The 13670-nt window shown below is 34.6% G+C and overlaps 2 protein-coding genes across 7 annotated transcripts in view; one reads left to right on the top strand and one right to left on the bottom strand.

Annotated features, from left to right (window-relative positions):
• LOC126976594 (facilitated trehalose transporter Tret1) overlaps positions 1-7357 on the top strand; it is a 78244-nt gene extending 70887 nt beyond the window's left edge. For 5 of the 6 annotated variants that reach the window (XM_050824997.1, XM_050824993.1, XM_050824995.1 and 2 more), the window contains exons 2-3: positions 1405-1516; positions 4673-7357. In XM_050824997.1, the coding sequence (XP_050680954.1) occupies positions 1405-1516; positions 4673-6036 (1476 nt within the window). In that variant the 3' untranslated portion in view covers positions 6037-7357. Of the gene's footprint in view, positions 1-202; positions 401-1404; positions 1517-4672 lie in introns of those variants that run through there. The other variant, XM_050824994.1, reaches the window with a different exon arrangement.
• Positions 7358-9706: 2349 nt separating this feature from the next.
• Positions 9707-12024, bottom strand: LOC126976591 (mucolipin-3-like). Its single transcript, XM_050824989.1, has 2 exons — positions 11857-12024; positions 9707-11758 (listed from the first exon to the last, which is right to left on the bottom strand). The coding sequence occupies exon 2, from the start codon at positions 11747-11749 to the stop codon at positions 9947-9949; it is 1803 nt and encodes a 600-aa protein (XP_050680946.1). The 5' UTR covers positions 11750-11758; positions 11857-12024; the 3' UTR covers positions 9707-9946.
• Positions 12025-13670: the final 1646 nt, after the last annotated feature.

Consider the following 13670-nt stretch of genomic DNA (forward strand, 5'->3'; position numbering starts at 1 on the left):
AATTGTACACAATAATATTACATTCATAATTATTTCTCCATGAATTAGAATATGATAATGAGTATAGTAAAGTACAGGTCATTAGCATAGCCGCTGTCAATTGTCGCATTTCTACTCATGTCTAGTGAAGTGACTTTGACTTGTTTACTGTCATTTAGGCATTGACAAAGGCACATCTGTTATTGACATATTGCGTGAGTTGTTGCTAGCTGAATGAAAACAAAACAATGATTTGTAAGCAAAGTTAAACAATCGACTTTGGTTGCTTTAGTAGAGAAGTCGTGAATAAAAAAATATTAATTAAAATTATACAATGAGGTCTAACCAAACCCCACATGAGCAAGATGACTCCGAGACTGAACCATTACTTGCAGCTATACCAGGCCCAAGTTATCATGAGGTATTTAACGATAAATTTACATTTAGACAACTTATGAAACAATAAAATTGAGTGATTTATGTAAAATGATGATGATGGATGAATTTGTTACTTATATTCTAACTTGATTTAAACTAAAACTTTACATTAAAAGCAAAGGCTAGATGCTATTTTATAAAAATATGTCTATATGAAATAGCTGTCTTTTAGTGTAAGCATGTGAGGTCCCAGTAGACTTTTTTAATTTTAATACTAGTATTATAACTAATATTTTGTACCTAGCGCCCAGTATTCTAAACATAAGTATGACAGCTTAATTTTTACTGCAAGTATAATTGCTCACCGTAAAAATTATACCCAAATTTTTATGTCAGTCATAGAATGACTGAAGTATGGAGCTCACTTGATGGGAGTGTTTCACCACTGTCTATAACATCAGAACACTACAAAAAACAGATAAATACTTGGACATTTGGACCTTCAGGTCCAAGTGGTCGAATCAATTTATTCCTGTTAGGTGACCCAACACATACTAAAATGGATGAAATAAACATTAAACACAGGAATGTATGAGATAATTTTTTGGCCATTATAGACCAAAGGAATGTAGCTGTGGGGTACACTGTATCTCAAACACATGCTGGTTACTTAGAGTTTCTGAAATCTATACATGCCTAAATATTAACACAGTGAAAGAGGAAATAAAAATTACAGACACATATTATATGGCACACCTAAAATTAATAAAAAAACAACTAATGGGGAAAAAAGGGGGTTTTTGCCCTGTCAAACTTATTCAGTTAACATTTCTACCCCCTCTAACATATTTGATTAGCATCACATTATCTGGGATATTCTTCATAGAAAAGTCCAATAGAAATTAAAACTGATAATCTTTTGGTTTGGGTAGACATAATATACATTCTATCATTTTATGATAAATATCATGATATTGTGTCATTACTTGCTTTTTCTATTTATTAATTGCTTGCTATCTATTCAATGTAAACAATTTTTTTTTTCAGAGAGGTGACGGCAACGGAGCAATGGCTGAAGTCGGAGTTTCTCAATCTGTTCTTGTGGAGCCCAAAGGTGACACTGGGCGGAAATTACCTCAATACATTGCTGCATTATCAGGTAATTAATTTGCAGTAATAGCATGCTCTATACATATTCCTATATAATATCCTACATGCAGCGTGTTTTAAATATAATGCAACTGTGTACTGTAATACTTGCCTGAAATTTATCACCTATAATGAGGGCCATTCTTTGCTAATAACATGATTTTCAAGTTATACATTAAATATGAAACAACATATACACACCGGTACAATTAGCGGAACAGAAAAAAAAGTGAGACTATGAGATAATAACGCATATATTTGACGAAAATGTAATTAGACACAAAATAACAAATTGATTAACATCTTTTAACAACGACTTTGAAAAGTCTTCGTTATTTTGTATTGAAAAATAAAGAAATTTGAAATAAGTGAAATTTTTAGATGATTATGAACCATCACATAAATAAAAAAAAGTAAGCATTAAATGATTTAACAATAAAATTAAAGCTCTGATTACGGTTTCCATTCGTCTGGGCATGCTACAGATTATGTTATCGATGATTTCTTCAGGCAACCACTCCCACTCCTCAAGTAATGCATTTCCAAGTTCATTCAGATTGTTGGGGGGTGGCATTCTGGATTTAACTCTTCTTTTTAGCAAGTCCCAGACATGCTCTATCGGATTCATATCGGGGGAATTTGCTGGCCACTGCATCACCGGTATACCTACGTGGCTCAGATATGCCTGTACCGATTGTGCACTATGAGCACGAGCATTATCTTGCATTAGAATAAAGTCGTCATCAATAAATGGGGCAAATGATATAACATGATCTTCTAAAATGTCTCTGATGTATCGATCTGCTGTCATGGTCCCTCCTGTGACTATCACTAACTCCGTGCGAGCTCCCAAACATATTCCTCCCCAAACCATAATCGAACCGCCACCATAAGCCACTGTGAGTTCAAAATTAGACTGTATGTGGCGTTCTCCTTTGCGTCTCCATATTCGCTGTCTCCCATCGATCTGTTTTAAAAGAACTCTGCACTCATCAGTAAAGAGAACCTGCTGCCATTCGTTCAAATCCCAATGACGATGTTCTCGCGCATAGCTTGATCGGTTTACGCGGTGACGTCTCTCGAGTTTTGGGCAAAGGCCCAAAACTTGAGAGACGTCAAAAGGCCAAAGGGCAGGTATATACGACCCTAAACCAACTTGTTCAAATCTGCTGCGAACTGTACGCTCACTTACTCGTACTCCTCGAACGTCTTCCAGTTCATTTCGAGCTTGTACAGCCGTTAATCGCGTATTCCTACGAACTCCAAGTTGTAAAAAACTGTCATCTCGCCTCGATGTACATCTTTTTCTACCTTGACCCCTCCTCCTCACAAGAGAATTAGACGATCTGTACCGCTGGATGCTGCGATGAATCTTTGATACTGGTCGACGAAGCCTTGAGGCAATCGATCTGTAGGTATGGCCATTTCTTCTCATTTCATCAGCCCTAAAATTTCCAGTGATGTTAAGTCAGGCATAATAAAGAGCTTTTAATAAACAAAATTGCCTATAGAATAACAAATTTATAAAAAACCATTAAGTGCAATTTTTCAAAAAAATAACAATTACGTAGTTATTACTCGAACAAGTTGACAAAACGTATTGTTCGGGAAAATAAAACAAATGAATGAAAAAAGTGTATGTCATCTAATTTTCTATTTTCAAATTTGACAATAAATTAAAAAAATATCATAACTGGCCAGTTCCTCAAGTAAATGATTTTAAAATCCTGCTTTTTTTGTGTTCCCCTAATTGTGCCGGTGTGTATATTATTTGTAACTTCCCGCTAAGAAAAAAAATGCCTTTTAAAGTTTTTCGAAAATCGAGTTATCATCAGATCTCGACGTTTTAAGCCCCTAAGAAGCTTCCCTGACTATTCCCTCGACTGTGTCCGTACGTCTGTATGTATGTATGTATCTGTATGTATGTGTGTGTGTGTATGTGTGTGTGTGTGTGTGTGTATGGATGTAAGTAAACCTCTTATAACTTTTGCACGGCTCGACCGATTTCATCGCGGTTGGCGCCATTCAAAAGGCCTTGACCAAACATAGAAAATAAATACAATTCGGAACATCACCGGAACATCAAAAAACCACTTCGATCGCCACCAAGCCGGTCGGATTTTTCGGAATTCCGAATATGATCAATTGAAACTCAAAGAATCTTTATGAGGATAAAAAAAAACCGCTTTAAAATCGGTTTCTTAATTCAAAACTTATTGCCGTTTGTAAATTCAAAAAGTAGTGTTTAGTTATTTATGGAATTACCGGGATGTTGCAGGGATGGCCTTTAGGGTCAACCGTTTTCCTATTTTTTTACGTTAATACTGATGTCTCAAAGATGGAGGAATGTCACATTCGCAACAAGCCGGGATTAAAACAACACACCCATATGGTAAAATCTACAATATCACCAGAAGGGCTTAAACCCTTTGCTAAATAGACAGACATGTTTACTAGTCCACCAAAGGGCTATCCCAGACCCTTTCTATCATTTGCTTTATTAGGTAATATTTATAGACAATCTTTTCATCAATTGTTTTTAAGGTAGAGGGGGACAATTTGGGTCACTTGATGAAATGTGATTACCGCGGCTCATACACTCTTTTAACACCGGAGGAATCACAAGAGAGTTGCCATCCAAAACCGAAAACACATCTTTATGTGGCAGCTGAGGATTGAAACAGGATCTTATTGATTGTGCAGACTCTTCAATTGATTCTCTCTGAATGATCAAACCAAATATCCTAGAATAATTTTATAAGAGTAAAAATTTCGTATAAATGAAAAATTTCACATTTCATAAAAAAAATCTTCTAATCTAGGTTAGATAAGGTTCAGTCATGATAAGTAACAACAATGGTTATATTAATTATCTTATTTGCAAGCTAACCTTGAATATATAACAGATTCAATTAACATAAAACTGTTGGTGTTTAACTGTGTTTGAAGCTCTGAGCTGTTTTATAACTTGCAATGAATTCATTTATTATGATTTTATTTATATTTAAATGGAACATGTCCGAGCACTTGATTGAGGAATACAATTTTTTATGTCAACATAGAAGTTTGAACTAATCATCCAAAATCTTCATATCATCAGAATAAAACGTAGCAATACTAATATCTATATTATGATGATGCTAATTTTATTTTTTCTTCTTTTCAGCAACTCTTGGTGCCTTAGCAGCCGGAACAATGCTGGGCTGGTCATCGCCAGTTGTATTGAAGATTACTCAGGAAAACAGCACCGACTATGATTTCGATGTCTCAAGTTCACAAGGCGACTGGGTCTCGTCACTCATCAACCTTGGCGCTGCGGCAATCTGCTTCCCCATAGGTCTCATCATGGACCTTCTAGGACGAAGGAAGACAATGTTATTATTGACCATTCCATTTACTTTGGGCTGGTTACTCATCACCTTCGCTGCCAATATCGGAATGTTATTGGCTGGGAGGTTCATCACGGGGGTGGCGGGTGGTGCCTTCTGTGTCACCGCACCAGCATACACCAGTGAAATAGCCCAAGACTCAATACGAGGAACTTTGGGAAGTTATTTTCAGTTGATGATCACTGTTGGAATACTATTCGCATATGGCGTCGGTAGTTATACTAGCGTTTTTGTCTTTAACATACTGTGTACGTTTATACCGATTATATTTGGAATTACGTTCTTTTTCATGCCAGAAAGCCCCAACTTTTTAGTTATTAAAGGAAGGCACGATGAAGCTAAAGATGCTTTGATAACCCTTCGCGGAAGAGATTACGATGTTGATAGCGAGTTGAATGAACTTCAGGCCAAGGCTGAAGATTCCAAACGGAATCCAGTTTCTTTCGCCTCTGCCATCACTAAAAAAACTGCTGTTAAAGCGTTAATTATATGTTACGCTTTGATGGTGTTCCAACAACTCTCTGGTATAAATGCTGTTATATTCAATACCTCGGCAATATTCACCAGTGCTGGAGCTACTATACCGGCAGCTATATCTTCAATAATTATTGGTGTCATTCAAGTGGCAGCAACCTTTGTCTCCAGTTTGGTTGTCGATAAACTAGGAAGAAGAATTCTCCTCCTATTTTCAGCTCTCGTAATGTGTCTTTGCTCGACTGCATTAGGCGTTTACTTCTTCTTAAAAGACGCCCATGGTGCAGAATCGTCAATCGTCCAAGCAATGTCATGGGTACCTCTACTGTCCCTTTCGCTCTTCATAATAGCTTTTTCCCTGGGTTTCGGTCCAATACCTTGGATGATGGCTGGTGAGTTATGTCTGATAGATATAAAAGGATTCGTGGGCTCAACTGCTGGAACTTTAAATTGGCTTCTCAGTTTTACGGTCACAAGTACTTTCAACTCGCTAAATACTTCCATAGGGTCGGGGCAAGTATTCTGGCTATTCGCTGGTATTATGGTGATTGGTTTCGTGTTTATATTCTTCATTGTCCCGGAGACGAAAGGCAAAAGTGCCGACGAGATCCAAATCATGTTGGGAGCTGAACCTCAAACTATTAGTCGAGTGGAGGGCAAGGTGTAGACAGAATTAGACTGATTTGATATTTTTTTGTACAAATTACTTGGGATATGCAATTTTTCTTTGGTACATTTTAGGTAAACATTTTGTTAATGCAGATAGCATTAACAATTTACCAAAGATTTCATTATGTATGATGGGTTGATATTACTTTGGCAGCTCAATACTAAACATAAGGATTTGCTTTAGATTCGACTTAGTTGTAATCTTTTATGTTCATAAGTTTTTAATTTATTGCTTATAGAGCAGGTATTATATGATGTTGCAGCTAATGACAAAGTATTTGTATTTTCTGGCAGGCAATCTATATAATATTAATGTTTAAATAATCTAAGATTTTACTTTTGTTATCGAAAAACCATATCAGATTTCAATTAATACTGTATCATAGTGTAAATTACATAAGGGACTAATTTGCAATAGAGCTATTTAACTATCTAAGGTCTCAGTACAAAATTTTAAAATCTTAAGTTCTTTGCACAGATATGACTATATACTGGCCAATTATTCCATCTAACTGTAAAAATAAAATTATTTAAATCAATTTTTCTTAACGAGCGTACGAATAGTGTGCAGTCAGGAACTTTTGTGTCACTTGAAAAGTGCCATATAAATATCAGCATTGTGATTCAAAGAAACTTAAATCCTTTCGAATGGAAAGCCATCTAGTGATGTATTTTATTTAAAAAAAATACATGTAGGTAATATCTTTATCAGTGTTTTTATGACGTTGATTATTTCGGGAATTTTCTAGACTTCCGGAGGAATGTTTACAAAATTGAATATAGGATTCAATTTCAAGTTTGTCGAAATTTTAAATAATATTAGCCACAAATAATATGTAGGTAGGTACATGGTTCATTGCATTATTTAACTCGCATGAAAAAAGAACTAACTTGCACATATACACACTTTCAGATTTGGAAAAAAAATATAATAACGTTGTATATTTGAAAATAGTTTTGGAAACATATAATTCTATATTAAGCGTTCGAAATATTCTAAACTTTAATGATCCTTTATTTTTATTACACTTACAAATATAATATTTTGTGCTAGAACTGTTTGAATGGCTATTATAGAGTCAATGCCATATTTTCTAACAATTTTGAAACGTCTTATTTAATAATGTCCTGAATATTTTGGCTGTTTTAGTTTATAAGTTAATCGTGTTTTAAGATTTTAATTTCGAGATCATATTACTATAATGATTGTATTAGGTATTCATAATATGCATTATAGTGTAGATAAACTAAGTTATTGTCTATGTATATTATGTTGTTCGTGTGCAAAAAATGATGCATTTAATAAAATTGTTATACTATTTTGTGTTTTACCATTCTGTACCTATTGTTAAAAAAAACTTATGATGAAGGATAAGTCACAAAACCACAATTATCGAACATACAAAATAAAACGTTAAATGCTATCTACCGATTGAAAGTAATTTACAAAGAGCACCAGATAAATTTTCCTGAGACTGGTGGCGTTAGCTATCTACGCCATGCAAAGGCCACAGCCATGACCTAGATCTACAATACGCTATACAGCAGTAGGTAATAATAATAATAAACTTTATTAAGCAACTTAATTACACTGCAGGACATATTAGGGTGAAATTTATAGGTATCATTATAAAAGGAACCTTTAACAAAATAAGTAATTTCAACAAAATGTGTTAGTAACAATACTAAAGAGTAATTAAACAGACCCAGTGGAATTTAAAAAGGAATATGAAAACAATAATATTATGGAGCTGTGCAATCACTTTAGCACATGTCTACTGTGATTTTAGTGTTGCCAATCGGAGGCCCACTCAGTAGTCAGTATACTTGAGTACTATACGTCGAGCCGTCTGAGGTTCGACACTGATTTTCAGTGGGCACCGTGTTTCGCAGCACGGACAGCAACCACAACATACAAATACATTTATAGCTTAAAATACTTACATAATATTACTATACAAAAGGTAAACTAATAAAATACAATATGTAGTTAACTACCTAACACTATGATGTTTATAATTTTTATAACATTATAGTTTTAGTCAGTGATTTATTGTTGAAAGTTGTATTTAACTTACATACGAGTACCTACATACTTCGCGGACATAGACATAATGAGAAGAGGAAGAAAAAAAATCATAAATTGATTATGCACACGATATTGGGCCTTAAAGAAGAGGTAACATTCTTATATTTTAAAATATTTTCATAATTAAATTAAATAGTTCCTAGTTACCTGATAACCATAAATGGATGCATGGAAATATATTACAAATTAAACTTGTAAAAAATTCAGGATGTTTCAAGTAATGTGACTAAAGTATTATACCTAAATAATATTTATTTATATTTATAAAACTTATGAATTATTGATTGCTTATTTATTTATGTAATAAACGATTCTTATATTTTAATTTAAAATTTGAAGTTGTTTTCAGGTTGCAAAGAGGAGGTGGCAAGTCATTCCAGCATTTAGTGGCTGTGAACTTGAAACTACCCCGGAAAGCTGCACTTTTGAGCTGTACTGTGAACCTAGCTTTGTTACGGATGGGTTCTGTATCTAGTTGGTACAGTTTCCAACTTTTCTGTTTCGAAAACTATGAAAGTTACTTGAATTATTAATAAATGAAAAAAATGTAGTACTTATAATAATAAAGAATACTCTTTCCCATTATAATGTTGATATACACAGGCCACTCAAGAAAATTAAAAATTTCCCACCTCGATAAACTAAACTAGGAACAAAAAATAGCAACCTATAGATAGAAGCTAAAAAGCTCGAAAAAAAAGCTTGATAATTCTATGTGCTAAGGTACCTCGCAAATACAGTGTAAGACATCTCGGCACACATGTGGACAGTCTAACTAAAACTAACAAGGAAGAAAAATCCCCAACAAGTAAATACAATGATGCCACTTATTAATTTTCTAACATATTATGATAACCTGCCATATGAGGACCACGGACGAGTAAAAAAATAAGGACTCCGTGCCACCTTACATAACAGTGAGGCACCAAAACAAGCCGGTAAACGTGTAACTATATACACTTACACTAATACAAGCCGATTGGCCGCCATTATGAGATTTGCCATCGTCTGGGACAGATCAGTTTGCGTTGCAATAAAATATTTTAAAAAATGCTGTCGTGCGTTGTGAAAACGTGTAAAACCAATAGCATAAAAGTATTTGTGGATATATGATTATTTAAGGGAGAATAAATTGTGTAACTGGTATACCCCGTAACCGCACACACACTAGCATAAAGTTGCTTCACTTGCCAATATCGAGGCGCGGAGTCCTTCTTTTTTTACTAGTCCGTGATGAGGACTTATGTTAAGTAACTAAAGTAACAATATTTACCTATTAATTTAAAAATACTTAGGTACATTAAACTTTTGTGATTAGACTTATTAGATTTCAATTCTGTTTAACTTTATTCCCTTATCAAACCAAACAGCTCCCTGATCCTCCTTAGTTTATAGAAACAGAAAGGATAACTCAACAAAATAAAGGGTAAAGCTGCATATTTCTCTCTAGGGATCTTCAAATTTTATAAATTCGGAATAATTATAGAATAAGTTTTTAGTGTCTCGCGAAATTTACTGTTACGGATATAGCCACTAAGGTACCAATCTTCATAACTTAAAGAAAATGAAACACAGAACATGATAATAAACATGCTTTATTACAAAAATGAAGCACATCACAGTATTTCCAAATACTCAATATAATTTATACTTATCTTAAGTATACTAAAATATAATGATAAAATATTTATCCACCCATAAAATCCTATAATCTCTTTGGATGGCTTGTTTGGTAACTCTTCAATAATAATTAAAATGCTATACACAAAGTACAAAACATAATTTTATTTACAATTTGCTACTTGCTATTTTGAGTTACTTAAAGTATGTTAAGAGTTGAACTTCCTCCAATCTTGGAGTATGCACTTCTGTATACATTGCAACAAAATAATGAATTCATAAAAGCATTTAAAGATGTAGAACTGTGTGTTCTGTAAATACCAGATGAAACATCATTGATGTTCGTCTCACCAATGAATTGTTGCAAATCACTTTTTGGAAAACCTTCTTGATAATACTGTTTTATAGTATCATAGGCATCCATAATAACAGAGATGAATAAACTCAATACAACATATATGTAAAGACTTATGAATGAATAAAGATAGACCCGGCTAAACCACCACAACATTGGAGACTTCTTAGACATGATTGAGAACGTAGCAAACATATCATCACCGTTAATTAATGAGAAAAGACATTCAGATGTTGTTGCAAGTGATCTGAATTTCATGTGATATGGTCCTAATATAAGCCACCCACAAAACATAAAACCTGCGTACAAAAGCAAAGCACAGAATGAAAATCGGAATATTTTTGGGGCTGCCTTTTTCAGAGTAAGTATAACAACATTATATGTCTTGAAAAATCCTAGGTAACGTAAAACTCCAAACCAAACTAATAAATTTCCTGTACCAAGAAACAGAGAACAAACATTCCATTGGTCATTTGTAAATTGATTCCTTTCAATTTGTTCTTTAATTGCAGAACCCATTATTATTAGTATATCATTTACTATTATCATTATGTACCAAATATTGAGGAACTCTAACCGTCCATCCAAACTTAAATGTTTATTATATGCTTTATGGAAAAATTGAACTGTCAATTCTTTCAAAAGCTGAGCTCTATAAATTGCCCTACTACAAAGAATCAGGGATGCACTGCATATTAATATAACAAAAATATTCAAAATGCTTCTTAATATTTGATCAATTTGATTATCAGTTATATATGCTTGATCTCCTTTGCATACTAGTTTGTAAGGTTCAGCTTCTAGTGTTAACGACATCTGGCCATCATGGTCTTCATTATCAAATACAATATCAACATCAAATCTGTAACAATCAGGTGGAGTGATTGGCCCTGCTGCTCGGAAATTAATGGTTTTCACAGAAAATGATAATGTAGCTCGCACTAAAGCATCAAAATTAATCTTCATACCGGCATCATCAATATTTTGTTGTGATTTGAAGAGTCCTTCACTTTTTGTAAAGTTAGTACAAGTCTTGATGATTTCAGAATTGAATTCATAACTTTCATTAAATCCATTAATAATGCCTTGTTTATAATTGTATAGACAGAAAATTGGATCAGGCATGTTATTATTTTCATCATTGTATGAGTAAGCACCAATTGCATTAGAAAGATTAGCATATCCATTGAATGCAAAATCAAGAGTATCATAAAATTCATTTAGCTTATATACAGCTAGAGGACCAGCTCCTGGTGGGTATGCATTGATCTCTCTAGTAGAGTCCCAACCAAGTAAAAACAGATGGGAAAAGCTGATACGGTTGTCCCATGTGTAGTTCACATGATTATACCTGTTATGCGCAAACAAACACAGTTGGAAAGTTACCAATACTATTTTTATCACTTGTACCATGAACTTATAAGGAAACTTGCGTTTCGCTTGCCATTTCTCTATCGGATTCATAAAGAAAAACTGTAGTTTGCGTCGCATTTTCTCTTCAAATTGTGTGATTTCTGCGGAAGTATTGGCAGACCTTGACGAAAGGCCTTCATAGTTTCGACGAATATTATTACTAGGGCTAGACACTCTCGAGCCCTCTAATTCGGAAGAATTATTTTGCACAGGCGATGCACTTATTGTTTCCATAATTTAAAACTGAAAACACAAAAATAAATACGTAGAAACATCTGAACAATCTTGACAAAGACCGGATTGTTCACAAATTAGATAAAAAAAAACTAAATAAACATTACCTGCTATTAATTAAAACATTCAGATTATATTTTGCTAATACTGCATAGTATAAAGTTAGATAATTAATTAAGAATAATGATTTAGCGATAACATTTCTTATCGAGATAAAACGAAACGACACTTCTCAAATCATAACTATTTTTCAGTCAATCGCTATTCATTGTTTTGTTACCTTTTTTTTCTTCATTCTGAGTATCAGTAAACAATGAGTTTATGGCTTGCACGTTCTGTGGATCAGCCGGCTTCAAGATTTCCTTATTCTTGAGTTCAGTACCTACTCACATATTACAGTAGGTAGGATTTATTGTTTGTTTAGGTAATAAAATTATCTAAATCAGTTAATAATGGCTCAAGTATTGAGAAAAATAAGCTGTACACTTCATAACGACCTCCTTCACCTTTTAGAAAAGTGTACGCACTTTTTTGAAGGTACACATGTCGTTCTGGAAACACCGCAAAAGAAAGCTCAACGAAACGTGGAAGAAACTTGCGTGAAAACTACACCGTGGAGGGACGCCAAACATCCAGATGGTGGGGATGTAAACCTAATTTGTGACATGTGAAGCAAGAATCAGGTCAAACAACTCTTCGAAACACTCCACGTGATAAATGTGTAGCTGTACCTACAACCAATAACATCAATTAATACAAATGTCTAATATCTAACTTGTAACGTAATTATAGATCGTAGAAATATAAATCGTGCATATTAACTATAATAAGCGTATGCCGATAGATTCGTTCATAGAACATATTATTTTATATACCGTAATATTAGAACTCTTATAAGAACCATTAATTCATAATGTTGTACATCAAGTCATAGAATCCTGCAGATCACCAGTAGTCACTCGTCGAAGTACAAGCATCGTCACGTTCTCTCGAAGATCGCAGATATACTCACGTGTCCAGTAATATGCTCCGCGTTACGCAACCTCACAGCAAGGCCGAGCGTGCTCTACTAAAGCGCGTCGATCACTATTCTTTCAATTTTAATCAATGAGAAACAGGAGTGGGTGCTCATTGACATCCGCCGATCGAGCATCGACGCGAGTTTACACAAGCGCTCGCTGGCCGGCTTACTGCGATAGCATTAGTTTTAGAGCGAGATAGAACACATAATATTATTCTCAATTCTTATTGAATTAAACATTTAACTATTGGTCAAAATGTAAGCTTTAGTGTTGGTGTGTAATTTCTAAAGTTGTAAATATTTTTTAAGTAACAATTGTAATTGTTTAACTAGTTTTAAGGATTTTGTATATATATCGTGTAACTGAAGTGAAATATATATTCCACATATTCCTCACATTCTTCATGTACTCCAGCAGTTGTTTAATTTAATCTCCAAACGCTCAGTCTCTAAAGTGGTGACCCCAAGCAAGGACACCGACGGAAGGAAGCCAGGAAGCCCGAACAAGAACAACGACTGAAGGAAGCCCGAACAAGAACACAGACGGAAGGAAGCCAGGAAGCCCGAACGAGAACACCGGCTGAAAAGAAGAACACCGAACCTCTGCCTGGCTACATATCAAAGAACAGCTTTACCAGCTCTCCGAAACGACGAATTTCTGTTCATCGATTCTCTGCTCGAGGAATATCTACCCGACGAAGAAATGGAAGACACAAACCAGGCTCAGCCACTCCCAGCGCCCACCGCGACAGAAATCTCCTGCATTTCACTGTCGATGCGCATACCACCATTTTGACGGGAAAATCGATCGTGGTATCACAGCTTTGCAGCCGCCACCGATGACCTCAAGAGGAGTTCAGCCCAGCTGACACAGATGGTGCTCGTCCAATTAAAAAAGGC

The sequence above is a fragment of the Leptidea sinapis genome, chromosome 41 (genome assembly GCF_905404315.1).
Source record: "Leptidea sinapis chromosome 41, ilLepSina1.1, whole genome shotgun sequence".
Classification (NCBI taxonomy): domain Eukaryota; kingdom Metazoa; phylum Arthropoda; class Insecta; order Lepidoptera; family Pieridae; genus Leptidea; species Leptidea sinapis.

Bases quoted from the DNA above. Each gene is read 5' to 3' on its own strand.
- LOC126976591 (XM_050824989.1), bottom strand. From the start codon at position 11,749: ATGGAAACAATAAGTGCATCGCCTGTGCAAAATAATTCTTCCGAATTA.